This window comes from Mustela erminea, chromosome 1 (genome assembly GCF_009829155.1).
Source record: "Mustela erminea isolate mMusErm1 chromosome 1, mMusErm1.Pri, whole genome shotgun sequence".
Classification (NCBI taxonomy): domain Eukaryota; kingdom Metazoa; phylum Chordata; class Mammalia; order Carnivora; family Mustelidae; genus Mustela; species Mustela erminea.
In genome coordinates, this window is record NC_045614.1 from 23,887,865 (window position 1) to 23,902,649 (window position 14,785).

At 41.9% G+C, this 14,785-nt stretch overlaps 1 protein-coding gene across 3 annotated transcripts in view; it reads left to right on the forward strand.

Moving 5' to 3' along the window:
* The window catches only part of CACNA2D3 (calcium voltage-gated channel auxiliary subunit alpha2delta 3), an 854,557-nt gene that overhangs the window by 690,814 nt on the left and 148,958 nt on the right, over positions 1-14,785 (forward strand). For all 3 annotated transcript variants that reach the window (XM_032322613.1, XM_032322603.1, XM_032322620.1), the window contains one exon: positions 2,267-2,347. In XM_032322613.1, the coding sequence (XP_032178504.1) occupies positions 2,267-2,347 (81 nt within the window). The remainder of the gene's footprint in view (positions 1-2,266; positions 2,348-14,785) is intronic.

Consider the following 14,785-nt stretch of genomic DNA (forward strand, 5'->3'; position numbering starts at 1 on the left):
ATCCTTTGCCAGAACCTTCAGTGAGTCACACTACTTTGGAGGCCCACAATTCCCCCATCAGAAAATAAATTGATTCGGATCCACATGCAGAAGGGAAGGCTTAGAGATTGTGTGTGTAGCCTTGTGCTCTCCTGACAGAGGGTTACGACCAAGGAAAAGCACATAGCCAGTGATTTTTCTAGTCCTGAGATTTTATAATATTAAAAAAAAAATTAAGGTTGCCTCCCTCCAAAAAAGAACTGAACACCATCTTATTTCAACCAGGTTTAGAAGCAAAACAAACTGAAAATAGTTTTTAATTGCCCTTGGCTTTTTCTTATCTCTCATAGCTGATACTTTTTGGTGCCCATTTTCTTTAAGACTCTGACTATGCTTTGTAGTTAACTTTGGAGGTGGATAAGACCTAATTCTATAAGCTTGGATTGCTTGGACTGTTCAAACTATACTTATGTTTTATCTTAGAGCCTCTCAACTTAGTCTTCTGCAAACATTCCTAAATCAACCCTAATGGGGGTTCTCTAGTGCTTCGTGTCCAAGTCCCCTCCCTGATTCTTAATGTCGCTCATTTCCATGAATGAACACATCTTCAGAAAGAGCACTTTCAAAAAGTTTGCAGAAGACATGTTGACAAGAGTTCTCAAATAATTAGGTGAATAGACTCATTAGGAAGAGGGTCATTAATGAAGCTGGTCAAGGAAAGGCTAAATGTTACTGTAGAAATTCCCTGAGCAGGTGTAATTTTAGAAGCGATTATCTTGGATTCTTTCCAGGATCGAGATTCTTGGAGTCTACTCCTTTGTATCCACACCCACACACGTGTGTGTTCTCATAGACAAATGTCCAGGTGACTAAAGCTCTTTCTTTGTGTTTGTTTGTATGATGCTTTATTGTAAAAAATATCAACTGGGAGACAGTGAACTTTCTCATTCTGCTGCAGACCTATCCAGGTCTTCTTTTACCATGTAATGTCATGATGCTTTCTCTTTCTTGGTCTTCTAAGAAAAAAATAGAACTTGGCTTGCTAGAATTGGGTTGGAATCACCAAGTTATCCTTTTTTCTCACAGGATGGGTTTTGCTCCAAGCTGGACAGGGAGAAGGAGCCTTGGGAAATCAGAGCTATGAGCAATCAGCTCCTGTGTATATTTGCTTTGTTACTTTTCACCATTTTCCCTATAGAAACTTACATCTGAGTAAAACAAATTCTGGTTAATTGGGACTGGTGTAGAGTTGGTTTTCGGCAAGTGGGATTTTCATTGAACTTTCAATGAAATCCTATAATCAAGAGGACTTTACCTTGTTCATGGTAAAGTTAAGGATGACTTACCTTAGGAGATTTCATTCTTCCTTTGGATTTGGAAAGGATGCTAAACATTAAGTTCAAGTGTTGTGGTGGGGCTCCTCCTCATTTTTTAAAGAGATTTTCTACTGTGTGTTGATTACCTGTATGCACTGGAAAAGAAACTAGTCTTTATTACTGCTTAGACTTGAGCCAGGAGAAAATTCTCAATTGCTTTGGTCATAAGTATATTCAGATTCAGGTCTGCCTTCTCCCTGTTTCCCAATTCAACTGGATCCCATTCCTCAAAACCTTTTATAAGGCAAGCATTGTACTAGCAATGATTAACCCAGAGGGTTCGAGATTTCTGCTCAGTGTCTTTTAATTTATGGGTATTAGAATCATTGTTAGTAAATGAAAATCTCTTAGTAGTAATGTCATATTATTACCACATTAATAAAAGTTTGAAATGGGGATGCCATTCTGAGTCTATCTCTGATTGGAATGGGTTTTCCTAAGAAAAACTGAGCTTGAAATTAGAATTTTATAAGTCAGTAAAGTCATAACCAACAAATGAGAGCTGAAGTTCCCGACGCGTGGAACCATTTCAAAACCTTATCTCATGTAGCCCTCCGCGGCTGTATTCAGAGAGGCAGTGTAAATATGTCACTGACAAGAGTAAACACTGTAATTAGGAACCACAAATCATAAAAAGATGTGTTCCCTCCAAGGGTGAGTAATAATTTTGATGTGAAGAGGCTGGACATCCCCACCCACTGCAGTGGTCAGAACTCGGTACACTAATTCCCCTAACTGAAAAGACTGTCTCCGCAGCACCTGTGGCCTCACAGAGTTGGTCTAGTCTGGGTTCTGGGAACCAAGCACCAGTACCCTCTGCTGAGTTGGTGACCATAGGCCAATAGGATTATCCTCTTAACCTGTGCACGCGACTCTCTCTAGTTTTGTCGTGTTGGTTTCTCTTCTTTCAGGAATCGTCAACAAAAGCAACGTGGTGACAGCGAGTACCTCCATCCAGCTCCTGGATGAACGGAAATCCCCTGTGGTGGCAGGTAAAGGATGGATTTTAGTCAATTAATTTAATAAGCATGGCCTCGTGCTCGCTTCGGCAGCACATATAATAATAAGCATGGCCTCCATTCAATCTGGCCAATCAACTGCTTCTACGCGGTGTGTCCGTTCTTCACAGAGTAAGTTTTGAAAGGAAACAAAAATGAAAAATTATTTCTTCCTTAGCTTGGTGTCATCATTACAATTCCAGGTTCTGACAGCTGACTGTGTTGGATGGAACCACGGGGATCTTTCCCAGCACCCTTCCCCTTAAACTCTGAGCCAGTAAGAAACTGTTGGTACACACAGAGGAGAATTTTTTGGACGTAGGCAGCATGCTCGTTTAAAGTAAGCTCCAGAGCTGAAATGTGCCTTCTGTGGAGAGCCCGAGATTTTCACCCCTCTCCTCCTGCTAAGGAATTGGAGTTAGATGTATATTCAAGGGCCAGGTTTGGGACCAGGAGAAAGCTGAAATGTTTCATGAGGTAGTCTTGAGTTGTCAAAGAAATCCTGTCTCTGGCTTTTGCCATCTCTTTCACTCTCAAGGGTGGCAGTAGATGTCTGTGGTGGCTGGGGGCTTTCGTTGCTGACCTTTTGGCCTGACCAAAAGTCGGACCTAGGGTCTGACTGACTGACCTAGGGTCTGCAACTGCCCCCAAGTGTTCCTTGGAGGACAGCTGATGACAAAAATGGAGTCTGTAAGTCTGTCCGGCACCTCGTCTATTTCTGACATTGGTGGAGCCATTGGTTGGTGGGCAGGATGAGCAAGACCCTCCAAGCACCATCGTGATGCTGGTTCAATTTACCAAAGGGAGTTGTTCCATTTCTGGGCAGCCTCCCTGAATGAGCTGTACTGTAGGGGGACATTGTACATCAGATATTGTGTCTTTGCACACTGTGAATATTTGTGGGAAGGACTACGAATGGAGCAGACATGTTTGAAGTGGTTGTTCTCTGGCTGGGAAACACTGGGCTCCTTTCCCCACTTTATTTCTGACTTAGCCTACGCATCCTAATTGTATTAGTAGGTATTGAAAGAGCTGGGGGCAGGTGCCCTGGTTATTCCTGGCTTGTTGGATAGGGGAAGGAAGACGGTCTTACGTATCTGACTTGTAAAGCCTCTTGAACTAGACAGACCTGTAACTAATCAGCCAGGAGGTAAGGACTCTGGGGATTCATGGCAGCGGTCTTCAAATTTTGTCACCTAGCATCTCCTTGAAGAAGAAAGTAGGAGACAGGATCATTTAACTCAGTAGGGTTTACTTTTGCTCAAAGGAGGTGAGCCTTGCTTACCCCTAGGGTGACCCTTCCAGCTAGTTCTGGCGGCTCGTTATCTCCTTGGATTGGGGCCACTCCCGCAGCAGCTGTCAAAGACATGGTCTGACCAAAGTGACTATGCGTATGTTTGGAATTTTCTGAAAACATTTTCGTTAGATTTCTGATTCAGTCATCGTGAAGAATGTTCTGTGTGGGCCGTAAGATCACCGTGCCCAGCCCAGCCACCCCAGTCCAGGCTGGCAAACCCAGCTCAAATGTTTCCAAACACCTATTATTTCATAAATGTCTGGCTGAGTATGGGTGAAATGGGAACTCGGCCTGGTACTGTGCATGTAGTGTGGAGGAGAACATGAGTTTTCCAGATGGTTTGCTGATCTAAACTGGTCTACTGTGGAGTGATATGGCTGCCCAGAGACCACAGGCAGGTCCTGAGACATGCTTTGGCCAACCGTGAGTGGGTGGAAGAGAGATCCTGCTGTTTACTGCTACTCAGTGTGCATCAACCGGTCCCCATCTTCAGAAGATAATTATAGAGCAAGACAAAGAAGCAAGGTTACCCAAGGAACTGTGTTTAATACTTAGCTTTCAAAACTGGTGGTGATTAACCTTCTTTTGAAGAGTGTGTTTGGTAGACGTAAGTAAAACAGATTTGATCGGTCTGCTCTTGAAGGCCGCTGAGGATGCGGCACCATGAAGGCAATGACCTGAGGAGGACCCTTCCGTCTCCAAGAGCAGAGTGGCCTCTCCAGCTCTCCCCGCAGATGCTGTTGACTCTGACTCACCCATCATGTCACTGTGTGATTAGGTTCAGTAACTTTCTTCTGTGTATTTTCCTCAAGTTAAGTAGACATTGTTTACTCCTCTAAAATAAAAAAAAAGGTCATTTTAATTGGGGAAGAAGCCTTGTTTTGGCAAGGGAAGCTGAATATGTGAGCAGGCTTGCCCCCACCAGTGTGCCTCCCACAGCAGAGGGAAAATAGCCAACTGGCAGTAATTTGGGGTTTCAATGAAATCCTTGTGTTAAATTGAAATGTCTCTGGAAGGAAAGGTGTACAACTTTGCAAACAGGTATCAAGGATGACTTTGAAAGGCCCGTGCTTCTCTCAGGCCTGATCTGGCATTCTCGCGTTCATTGGTTCTGTGTGTGTGTGTTTGGGACTGAAAGAGTTGCTTGTTTTGTTTTGTTTCTGCTTTATTCTTTTTTTTCCTTTCTTTCTCTCGTTTTTTCTTGTTGTCTTTTTTTAAACAAAAACATGTAGATACTCATCTGTCAATGACATCTTTGAAGAAAGGGCAGTCCAACTGGGCAGGATGCCATCTGTGCGTCAGCCTTTGGTGCATAAATGGGCCCCATCCATCTTCTTGGCCGAGGACGTTGCTTACAGTCCTTCTCTTGAGGGACCTGCCAGCTTTCCAGCTGCCACTAGTGTGCTGGATTTTCTTAATGGCTTTCCCACTGCAATGGAAGAGGTGGTAGGACTTTCTCTTTGGCCTACCAAATCTCTCCAGAGCCCTGGAACTTTCTATGAGTGTCAGGCCCCTCATTCATTTTTATGTTGTTACTAGGAACACAAACTTCAGACTATAAAGTCCACATAGGTTTGTCTCTCCCTCTGTCACCAGCTAAATGTGTGGTCTGGGGTCTCTGAAGGTCTATCTAAAATAAGATCAGGATCATTGCCTCCCTCACCTTACTCTGGCTTGATTTGGGGATAAAATGAAAAAAAAAATTAGAATATGAAAAAGTACAAAAATGCTAGGATTTGGAGTGACCTATTTTTATCTTCAAGTAGGCAGCATATTCATTGACTCATTTATCACTATTTCCTGATCCCCTTCTTTTACCAGGAGCTCTAGATATACTCAAGTTCAAGAACCAGGCTCCACAATGCCATTCCCTTCCTCCCCTAGAGACCTGTAAAATAGCAGTTATTTTTAAAGCCATGTCCACAAAGGGCAGGTGAATAGAAAAGCTGGACAATTATCCAGAGGTCGCGGAAGTCAAAGACTTCGCTCTTTTCCTCTCCCGTCACTCAAAACAGAGCCCTATAGAGTGCCTGAGGCACGGTGGTGTGATCTTCAATAAGAATTTTATAAAATGAATTGAACTTGTAGAAACCTGTTCTGCCCTCACTTAGTTATTATTGACTTGAGTTCCATAAGTCACGTAGATCATGTGTTAATTCTCTACCGTGCTCTTAATGGGGAGACTGGGCCCTATGGACCAAAGACTGCTTCTACCACGAGAGGACAGAAATGACATGGAGAGAAAAAGAGATGCACAGAGGGAAGACCTGAGTCCCCAGGGAAGGTGGAACTGTGCGGGGAACTTCTCCCCTCCTTGGATCATTTGTCCACCCCCCACCCCCCGTTCTCCTTCTGGACTCACTCTGACAAATACACAATACAGCATCTCGGTTTTCCCTAATGAAGTTCAGATTTCAGGATTTTTTAAATAACAGATAATAAATTTCGATTTTTTTTGCATTTGCTTTACAATGTAAATTTTAGCATATCAGAATCTAGAACCTCTTCTACAAGTGTTCCAGGTGGATTTCTTAAATAAAATTTAAAAACTCTCCAAAGGCAAGGGCAGTCGTGATTATCTTTGTATTCCCAGTACTAAGCACAAAGATTGATATGTGACAAAATTGTCAAAGATTGTGGCAGAATAAATAACTCACAGGAGATGGGCTTCATTTTCTTCTGTCCTGTATAGGTACGTAAGTGCAAATTGTACTGTCCAGACAAGGGGAACACAGTATTTGACAAAAACTCTAAGAGGCACAGTCAGCAGCTACAACTCCAATCCATGCCCTAGTAATCGGACACAGACCACTATGGATATTTTAAGGAATAGAAGAACCCTAACCTAATGGCAGCTGTGCTGGCCCAGTAGTTATCTCTGCATCAGTAAATGTCTTTTCTGAGGTCTGAGTGTTGAAGGGATGCTAATCTCATCAGCAGCGGGAAAAAAAAAAAAGAAAAAAGCATATGAGAGACCCTAGTGGCATTGTTTTCCTACAGAAGCAATTTTTTTTAAGCAGATTTTTTTGAGATGTGATTTACACACCAAAAATTCACCTACTTAAAGTGTAAAATTCAATTATTTTTTGTAAATTTGGGGGAGCTGTGATATGCCAGTCTGTTTCTTCAAAAGAAACATGCTAAAAAAATAAAAAGAAACATAAAAATATTAAAAAATGTAAAAAATATTTAAAAAAATAAAAAGAAAGACATTAAATCCATTCATTGGGGGGAATTTGAAAATGGGGTGATGTGGCCTCATTTGCATAATTCTAGGCAGTTCAGTGAAGGGGAATGCTTGATGTTAGGACAGATCTCACTTTAACCAGCTAATTAGGGAACAGATGAACACTGTGGGCCACTAGCTATTATCAGGTATGTGATATTTAAACTGAGTCTACTGCTTAATATGAACCTTTCATTAGAAATGGGTGAATAATGGTTGGCAAGATGTTGTAGGCAAGTCATCAGATTAACAATATTCCTTTGGTGGCATTTCACGTATTTGGGGCATACTAGCTAACTAGTATGGCAGGAATTACTGCATACTTGTTAATCTGCGTTGCTAAGCTTCTAGTTTGTCAGATCTGAGCAATAGGAGTATTTCATCTTGGCAGAAATGAATACTTACTCATTAAACCAGTAGTTCTCCACCAGGGGCAATTCCATCCCACCCAGGGGACATTCGGTAGCCCGGGGCAACATTTTTGTTCCAACTGGGTAAGAGGGGATGCTACTGGCATCTAGTGGCTAGAGGTCGGGGATTCTGTTAAACATCCTATAAGACACAGGACAGACCCTGAAAACATGAAGAATTATCTGGCCCAAAATGTCAGTAGGGGAGAAATTGAGAAAACGACAGGCAAACTCCAACTTTTAGCACTTTCAAATTCAAATTCAAATTCAAGGAGTTAGCTCAGTGGGTTAAAGCCTCTGCATTCAGCTCAGGTCATTATCTCAGGGTTTTGGGATGGAGCCCCATATTGGGCTCTCTGCTCAGCAGGGAGCCTGCTGCCCCCTACCCCCCCCCCCGCCCCCCCAGTCTGCCTCTGCCTACTTGTGATCTTTGTCTGTCAAATAAACAAATAAAATCTTTAAAAAAAAAAAATTCAGATTCAAAATGTTTTCCCTTATAGGCCCATTTATTAAAAAAAAAAAAATCTTGTTCCATTTCTTCATTCTGTAATTAAATCTTTCAATACATGTAAATCTAGCACGTACTGTGGACCTAGTGCTGGGGACATCACTGGGAACAAGCACCCTCGAGGTCATTGCCGAGTGTCTGGAGGGTTGTTGGCTGATAACACTAGCAGGGCGCTGTTGGCATGGCGTCGCACCTGGAGGCTGGGGTGACAGCTGCCCAGTGAAGAATCCTTCCACCCAAAGGCCACAGCACTCCCCGAAAACACTGAGAAAGACCCAGCTGCTGCCAATGGAGAGCTCCGTTTGTGTGGGATGCACAGAAACAGACACGTATTGCAGGGATGGGAGAAATGGGAGGAGGGGGGCGAGAAGAAGGGCCCCAGAGTGGTAAATACTTTAAAAAATTGACCGTGTTAGGGCGCCTAATGGCTCAACCAGTGAAGCTTCTGCCTTCTGCTCCAATCATGATCTCGGAGTCATGGGATGGAGTCCCCCATCAGGCTCCCTGCTCAGCAGGGGAGTCCGCTTCGCCCTCAGCCCCTCCCCCCTACGCATGCGCATGCGCGCTCGCGCTCGCTCGCTCGCTCGCGCGCTCTCTCTCTCTCTCTCTCTCTCTGGCACGCGCAAATGAGTAAGTAAATTTTTAAAATCTTAAAAAAGAAAACAGAGCAGGGTAAAGAGAGGAGGTGATGCTGGCTGTGTCAAAGGCAGAGATGCGTGCTCTACTTCACCCATGTCTGTTTGGCTGTGTGGCGGAGCTGTGCCTCTCCAGCCTGAAGGTTGGGGCAGGTCAGGGAAGGCCTGACCTGAGCAGCGCGTTGCAGGGGGCGAGATGCAGCCACCATGCCCAGATCCGCGGGAAGGGCATTCCAGGCAGACGGAACCACTTCAAGAATCTTGAGTGAGATCTCTCCTGCATGTTGTAGCCACGTTCCAGGTGGGTGCTGTGAGACACAGACGAGCATCTCAGGTGTCAGGGGTATTTAGTGCAATCTTGAAGCAGGACCAACAGGCAGGTTGGCAGATGACCCAGGGAGAGGTGGGGCACCCAAGGCAGGTCTGTGTTCTAAATGTCAGCTACGAGGTGAGGCTTTTTATGTGTTTGGTATTTGGTTTTCTGCTCTTTTTTTTTTAAGCTGACAAATAGCAACAATGCAAGGGCACAAAGAGGTCTAAGCCAGTATGACTGACAATAGCAAACATCACAGAAATGGGTTAATGGCGGGGCTGCCAATTGTGCTGTATTTCAAGTCGCCACATAGAACAGCTGCTCCGCATACCACCGTAGGCAGGGAGGGGGGGCACGGTAAGGATTCCTGTTCCAGGAGTAAAAATAGCCCAGAGTTTTGAGAAACCGGATCCCGGTGTGCTAACTCCCCAGGATACTCACTGCCAGGAGTCGCTGTCCTTTTATAAACCTTATCAAAAGCTCCAGCGTATCCTCCACCCAAAAATCAGTGGCAGAATTTTCAGATAACAGGTCCTCATGCCCGGCTTGTGCATTCTGAATCGGCAAGTTGAGACTCCTCTCTTCGAGGTCAGGGTGTGAGTTGGGCATTAAAGCCAACGTGAACCAAGGCTTTGGAAGTGAGCCCAGGGCCTTTTCACCTCTCTTATAAAATGAGGTTTATGGGGGCTTCAGTTGGGTTTCTAAAGCAACCTCGTTTTTGAAGAGGGAGATTAGTTTTATCATCACAGACAAGGGAAGAGATTTACCAATAATGGGGAATAACTTACACCCAGGTTCTATCTGGTTTTAGGGGACCCTGTCAAGGGGATTCCTGTCAAGAGAAATAAATTTGCTATAAATATAGATACAGGGCTTGACAATGAGTAGCAGCTAAATTATCATTGCTTCTGTTGTACTGCTGGCTACACCCACCACTACTCACCCGCCCATGCTTACAGCCACGTGCTGTTCTCTGTGAAAACTTGCACAGAAAATGCCGTTCCGTTATCTTGACATGTTTCACAAAACTTTGAGACATGCATTTTCAGGTACCTGTGCCTCAGAGCAGAGGATGGCCAACTATAGCCCATGGGACCACATCTGGGCTGCAGCCAATTTTGCTTTGTTTTTTTATAGTTTTATTGAGATATATTTCCCACTATAAAATTCACCCATGTAAAGGATACAGTTTATTGGACTTTAGTGTATTCACAGAGTTGTGCAACCATCACCACAATCTAATTTTAGAACAATTTCAGGGTGCCTGGAGGGCTCAGTTGGTTAAGCCTCTGACGCTTGGTTTCAGCTCAGGTTATGATCTCACCATTGGGAGATGGACCCTTGCATTGGGCTCCATGGTCAGTGCAGAGTCTGCCTCTCTCTCCCTCTCCCTCTGCTTCAACCCCTGCTGTGCTGTCTCTGTCTCTCAAATAAATAAATAAATAAATAAATGAATTTAGAATAATTTCAACATTCCAGAAAGAACCCCTTGTACATACACACTCTCATTCTTGATATCCTATTCCCTATCCCAGCCACAGTATACCACAAATTTACTTTCTGTCTTTATGGATTTGCCTATTGTGGACTTCGCAGATATAGGGAAACACACAGGCCATGGCCTTATGTGATTAGCTTCTTTCACTTAGCTTAATGCTTTCAAGGTCAGTCCATATTATAGTATATGTCAATACTTTGTTTCTTTACTGCCAAATGGTATTCCATCATGTGTACATACGCCATTTTGTTTATCCATTCACCAGCTGATGGACATTTGGGTTCCCATTTTTTAGCTATTATTACCAATGTTGATATGAACATTCATATGCATGTTTATGTGTTGCTATCTATTTCCATTTCTCTTGGGTAGTAGACATCGAAGAGTGGCATTTTGATGTCATGTGGTAACTCTGTATTTGATATTTTCTAGAACTACCAAGCTGTTTTCCAAAGTAGCTACATCATCTTACAGTCCCATCAGCAATGTATAAGGGTTCCAATTTTTCCACACCTTCAGCAGTACTTGCTGTTATCTGTCTTCTTGATTTTAGCCATCCTAGTGGGTATGAAGTGATTTGCATTTCCCTAATAACTAGTTATGCTGAGCATTTTTCCTGTGCTACTTGGATTTGTTCTTTGGAAGATGTCTTTTTAGATCCTTTACCCATATTTCAATTATGTTATGTGTCTTTTTATTGTTGAGATACGAGTTCTTTACATATTCTGGATATAAGTAGTTTTCTGATATCTACCAGCTGTTTTTGTAAACAACATTTTATTGAAATACAATTATGCCCTTACTGTCTTTGTACTCTTTCCTGTTAAAATGGCAGAGGTCGGTAATTGGATAGAAAACATTCAGACTACAACGCCAGGAATGTTGACTACCTGGACCCTTATAGGAAAAGGTTGCCAACTTCTGCTTTGATGAAAATATGCCATAATCTATTTAAAAAACAAAACAAAACATAAAACACTAATTTGTTGACTCACTTATTTCACCATCTTTTTATCTTATCAAAATGAAGTGGATATTTAAATCAGAGGCTATGTAACTAAATGTTGAAGACAGAGATTCATGTTATCAGAAGGTGCCTATCTGTTGTGCCTAATGTTTTTGGATATGCGGTTACACAGAAATCCCAATCAAAGATCCCAAGCCTTCTAAAAATATATGCTTTCGTTGTCAGTCAAGATAGTGATTTACTTAATCTTTGCTCTAGTTTATAAACCTCTGAACAGTGTAATCAGCATAATGCTTGGTAGAGCATTGGAGGTGCCCTCACATGCTTTGGTGGAAAACAGTTTATGGGATTGTTTTTTTCCCAGCATGGCTCATGAGAGATTTGGGGATTTATTTAGATGCCTTTATCCAGGCAAATCTCCTAGTGACCTTGTTGGGATTTTGATCTTGTTTAAGACTAGAATATATGTGACTCATGCTAAGTGATGTGCCCACAGAGGATAAATGAGCTGATGTGAAACTCCCCTCCCCGGAAGAGAGGGACAGGCATCAGCAGAGTCCTCAGCGGGAGTATAAATACTCTGACAGTCAGTCTGAGAATTCTCCTATTCATGAAAAATGCTTTGGCCAGTTGATGGTGGGCAAGGGACAGTGCTGGTCAAAGACTTGGAATTCCCATGGCCTCCCAAAGTCTGTGCCCACCTTGAGCTCCTGGGTTCTATTCTGGATAAAAAGTTCTGCATGAGACCAGCTTGTCATTCCTACTTCGAGACCAAATTATATGTGAACAGGCTGAGGCAGATGGGAGTATACGATGGTCTTTAAACAAAAAAAAAAAACAAAAAAACGAAAAAAAGAAAGAAAAGAAATTTTGGAATGAATCTGTAGTTTATGGTCCTTTTTTATGCTTTTGATCCACTAACTTACTCCTACCAACTCCCAGATTTGTACTGATACAGTCAGGATTTAAAGCCAAAATTATTTTGTTATTGAATTATTTTATTTGCCTCATGCATTTCTTGCTCTATTGTCCTGTAGGATCATCCCACACCCCCCACCCCGACCCCATATTCTCTCCAGAACCCACCCCAGACAGGTTTCATCCACCGTGAAGTGCTTCTCTTTGATGCTACCTATAACTTCTACATTATGGAATCCAAACTGCAAATATTCATTATCTCACAGTTTCTGTGAGTCAGGGATCTGGGTCAAGTTTAGATAAGTCCTCAGATTCAGGGTCCCTCACAAAGGCTACAATCCAAGTACTGTGCCAGGGTCTCTCATGGGGCTGTAGTGAAAATGTTGTTGGAGCTGTGGTCTCATCTGAAGGCTCAACAAACAGAGGAAATGCTTCCACTTTCACTCCTGAGAGGCAGAGCAGCATTCAGTCCTCACGGTTGTTGGTCAGCAGATTCCTTTACTTCCTTGCCATGTGGCTGTCTCCACAGGTCAACTCACAATGCACAGGGTCCTACATCATTCGACTTCTCATTACCCTGTAACCTCAGCTCTTTCTACTTCCGCCTTTACTCACTCAGCCACACTGCCCTTTTTTGTTCTTCAAGCGCATTAAACTTGTATGTCAGGGCCTTTGCACCTGATGTGCCTTCTCCCTGGGACAGTTTTCCTCTAGATATCTTCACCACTGACTATCTTTTCCTTCAAGTTTCTGCTCAACTGTTTAATGAGAGGGATTTCCTGATCACCACGTATCAAGTAGAAACTCTTCTTCTCCCATTATCTCCAGTACTCTGTGCCCCATACACCTGCTTTTCCACCACCTGATATATATTTTATATGTCTTTATCTTCTCCTTCTGTGAGATGTTAGGTTCCATGGAGCATATACTTTATATTTGTTATTATATTCTTCATCTCTGATACTTAGAAAATTGACTGGCATGCAGAAGGTGCTTAGAAATGTGTCAAATTATTGACTTTGCATTGTTTTGTAATCATATTAGCGAAATCACTCAGACTTAACTCTGACTTTAACTGACTTTAGTGCTTCTCACTGGCACTTGAATGGCATGTTTTTAAGATCTTCTTGCTCTCCTTCTCATTCTCCCCTTTCCTCTTGCTTTTCATAATTTGTCCTTCAATCAATTAAAGTAGCTCTTGAGTCATTTTTCTTCAAAAGCCATGGGTAGGTGGCACGCTCCCTGAACCATTATGTATTTGAGAACTGCAGTCTTAGTTTTGTTCCTTGTTAAGTTTCATTTATTTTTTATTTGTTTGGTTGCTTTCTGGATTCCAGAATTTTTAATTTGTTCCTTAAAACTTGAAAATTTTTTACCAGGATCTATTTATTTTGTTTATATGTTTTTTTTTTCTAATATACACTGATTGAGACTTTCATGTACCAAGCACTAAGCTAGATTAACTTATAAGATTTTTTCATCAATCTCTCTTATAGGAAGCTTTTCTTTATCTATATAATTGGAGTTTTTCTTTAGCTCAGAAAAGATACCTCCTCAGACTTTCTTTCCTTCTCTGATAAATTCTAATCTATTTATCAGGAAAACTAATTATCCATATGTTAGTGCTTCACATTTGCTCCTTCATTTCTATCATCATCTACTGCTTTCAGCTCGGTTTCTTTCTTCCCATATTCCTGGAGTTAATATTCTCTATTAGGTATTCTGTATCACTGATTCAATATGTTACAATGTTTCCTTTGTACCTCTGATGGTGGCCGTGGTCTATTTTATTCATTTACTACTTAGTTATGTATTTATTTTTATTTATTATTTACTATTATTCATCATTAGTATTTTATTATTCATTAATATTTTATGATTGTTTGCAATTATTTACCCCTTTTTTCTTATAAAGGGACCTAATATCCTTGCCCATTGCCATGTCAATCACTGTGCCTTCCTTTTGGAGCTGTATGCTTCTGTGCTTCCTTAAACTCTGAACTTAGTCAGATGCTTGTTGTTGCCAATGGAATGTGAGTGGGTATAATGACACCAAATCTAATCAGAAACTTAAAAATTTTACTAGGGTATGTTTTTAAAATAGATATTTCATGCTTCTTCTGCATCTTGTGGGCAGTGCTGCCTTTGTTCTCTCTCTCTCTCTCTCTCTCTTTTAATATCTTTTAGGAGGGTCTATTTAGGTTTCTTTCTTAATTTTCACCACCATTACAATGTGGGATGGTTGCCACTGAACAAGATGAATGACTTCCCCTTAAGTGTCCCTTATCGTTGACTTCAGATTACTCTTTGGAGGCTAAGATAGAAAACTATCTTGATATGCACAGCCTCTAAACAAACATCCAGTGTCTAAATGTCTTCCATCTAGAGTGGCATTGCAGGATGGGTAAGAGATCCCATGTGATCTGACTACTCAGGTGAACCAAAGTTATCTGTTGTTTTCATTCCTTGTAAGAAACAGTAGATAAAAACTGTAGCCTCTAAACTATGCTTATCTTACTGTCCTCCCTTGCTTGTATCATCCTATTATATGCTATTATTGTTGAGATTCTTCCTCTCTCATGGAGGAATACAGCAAGATCTTCATGGCAGATATTGTACGAGTTAAATGTCCGCAGACTTCTTCCATGAGAGGAAATGGT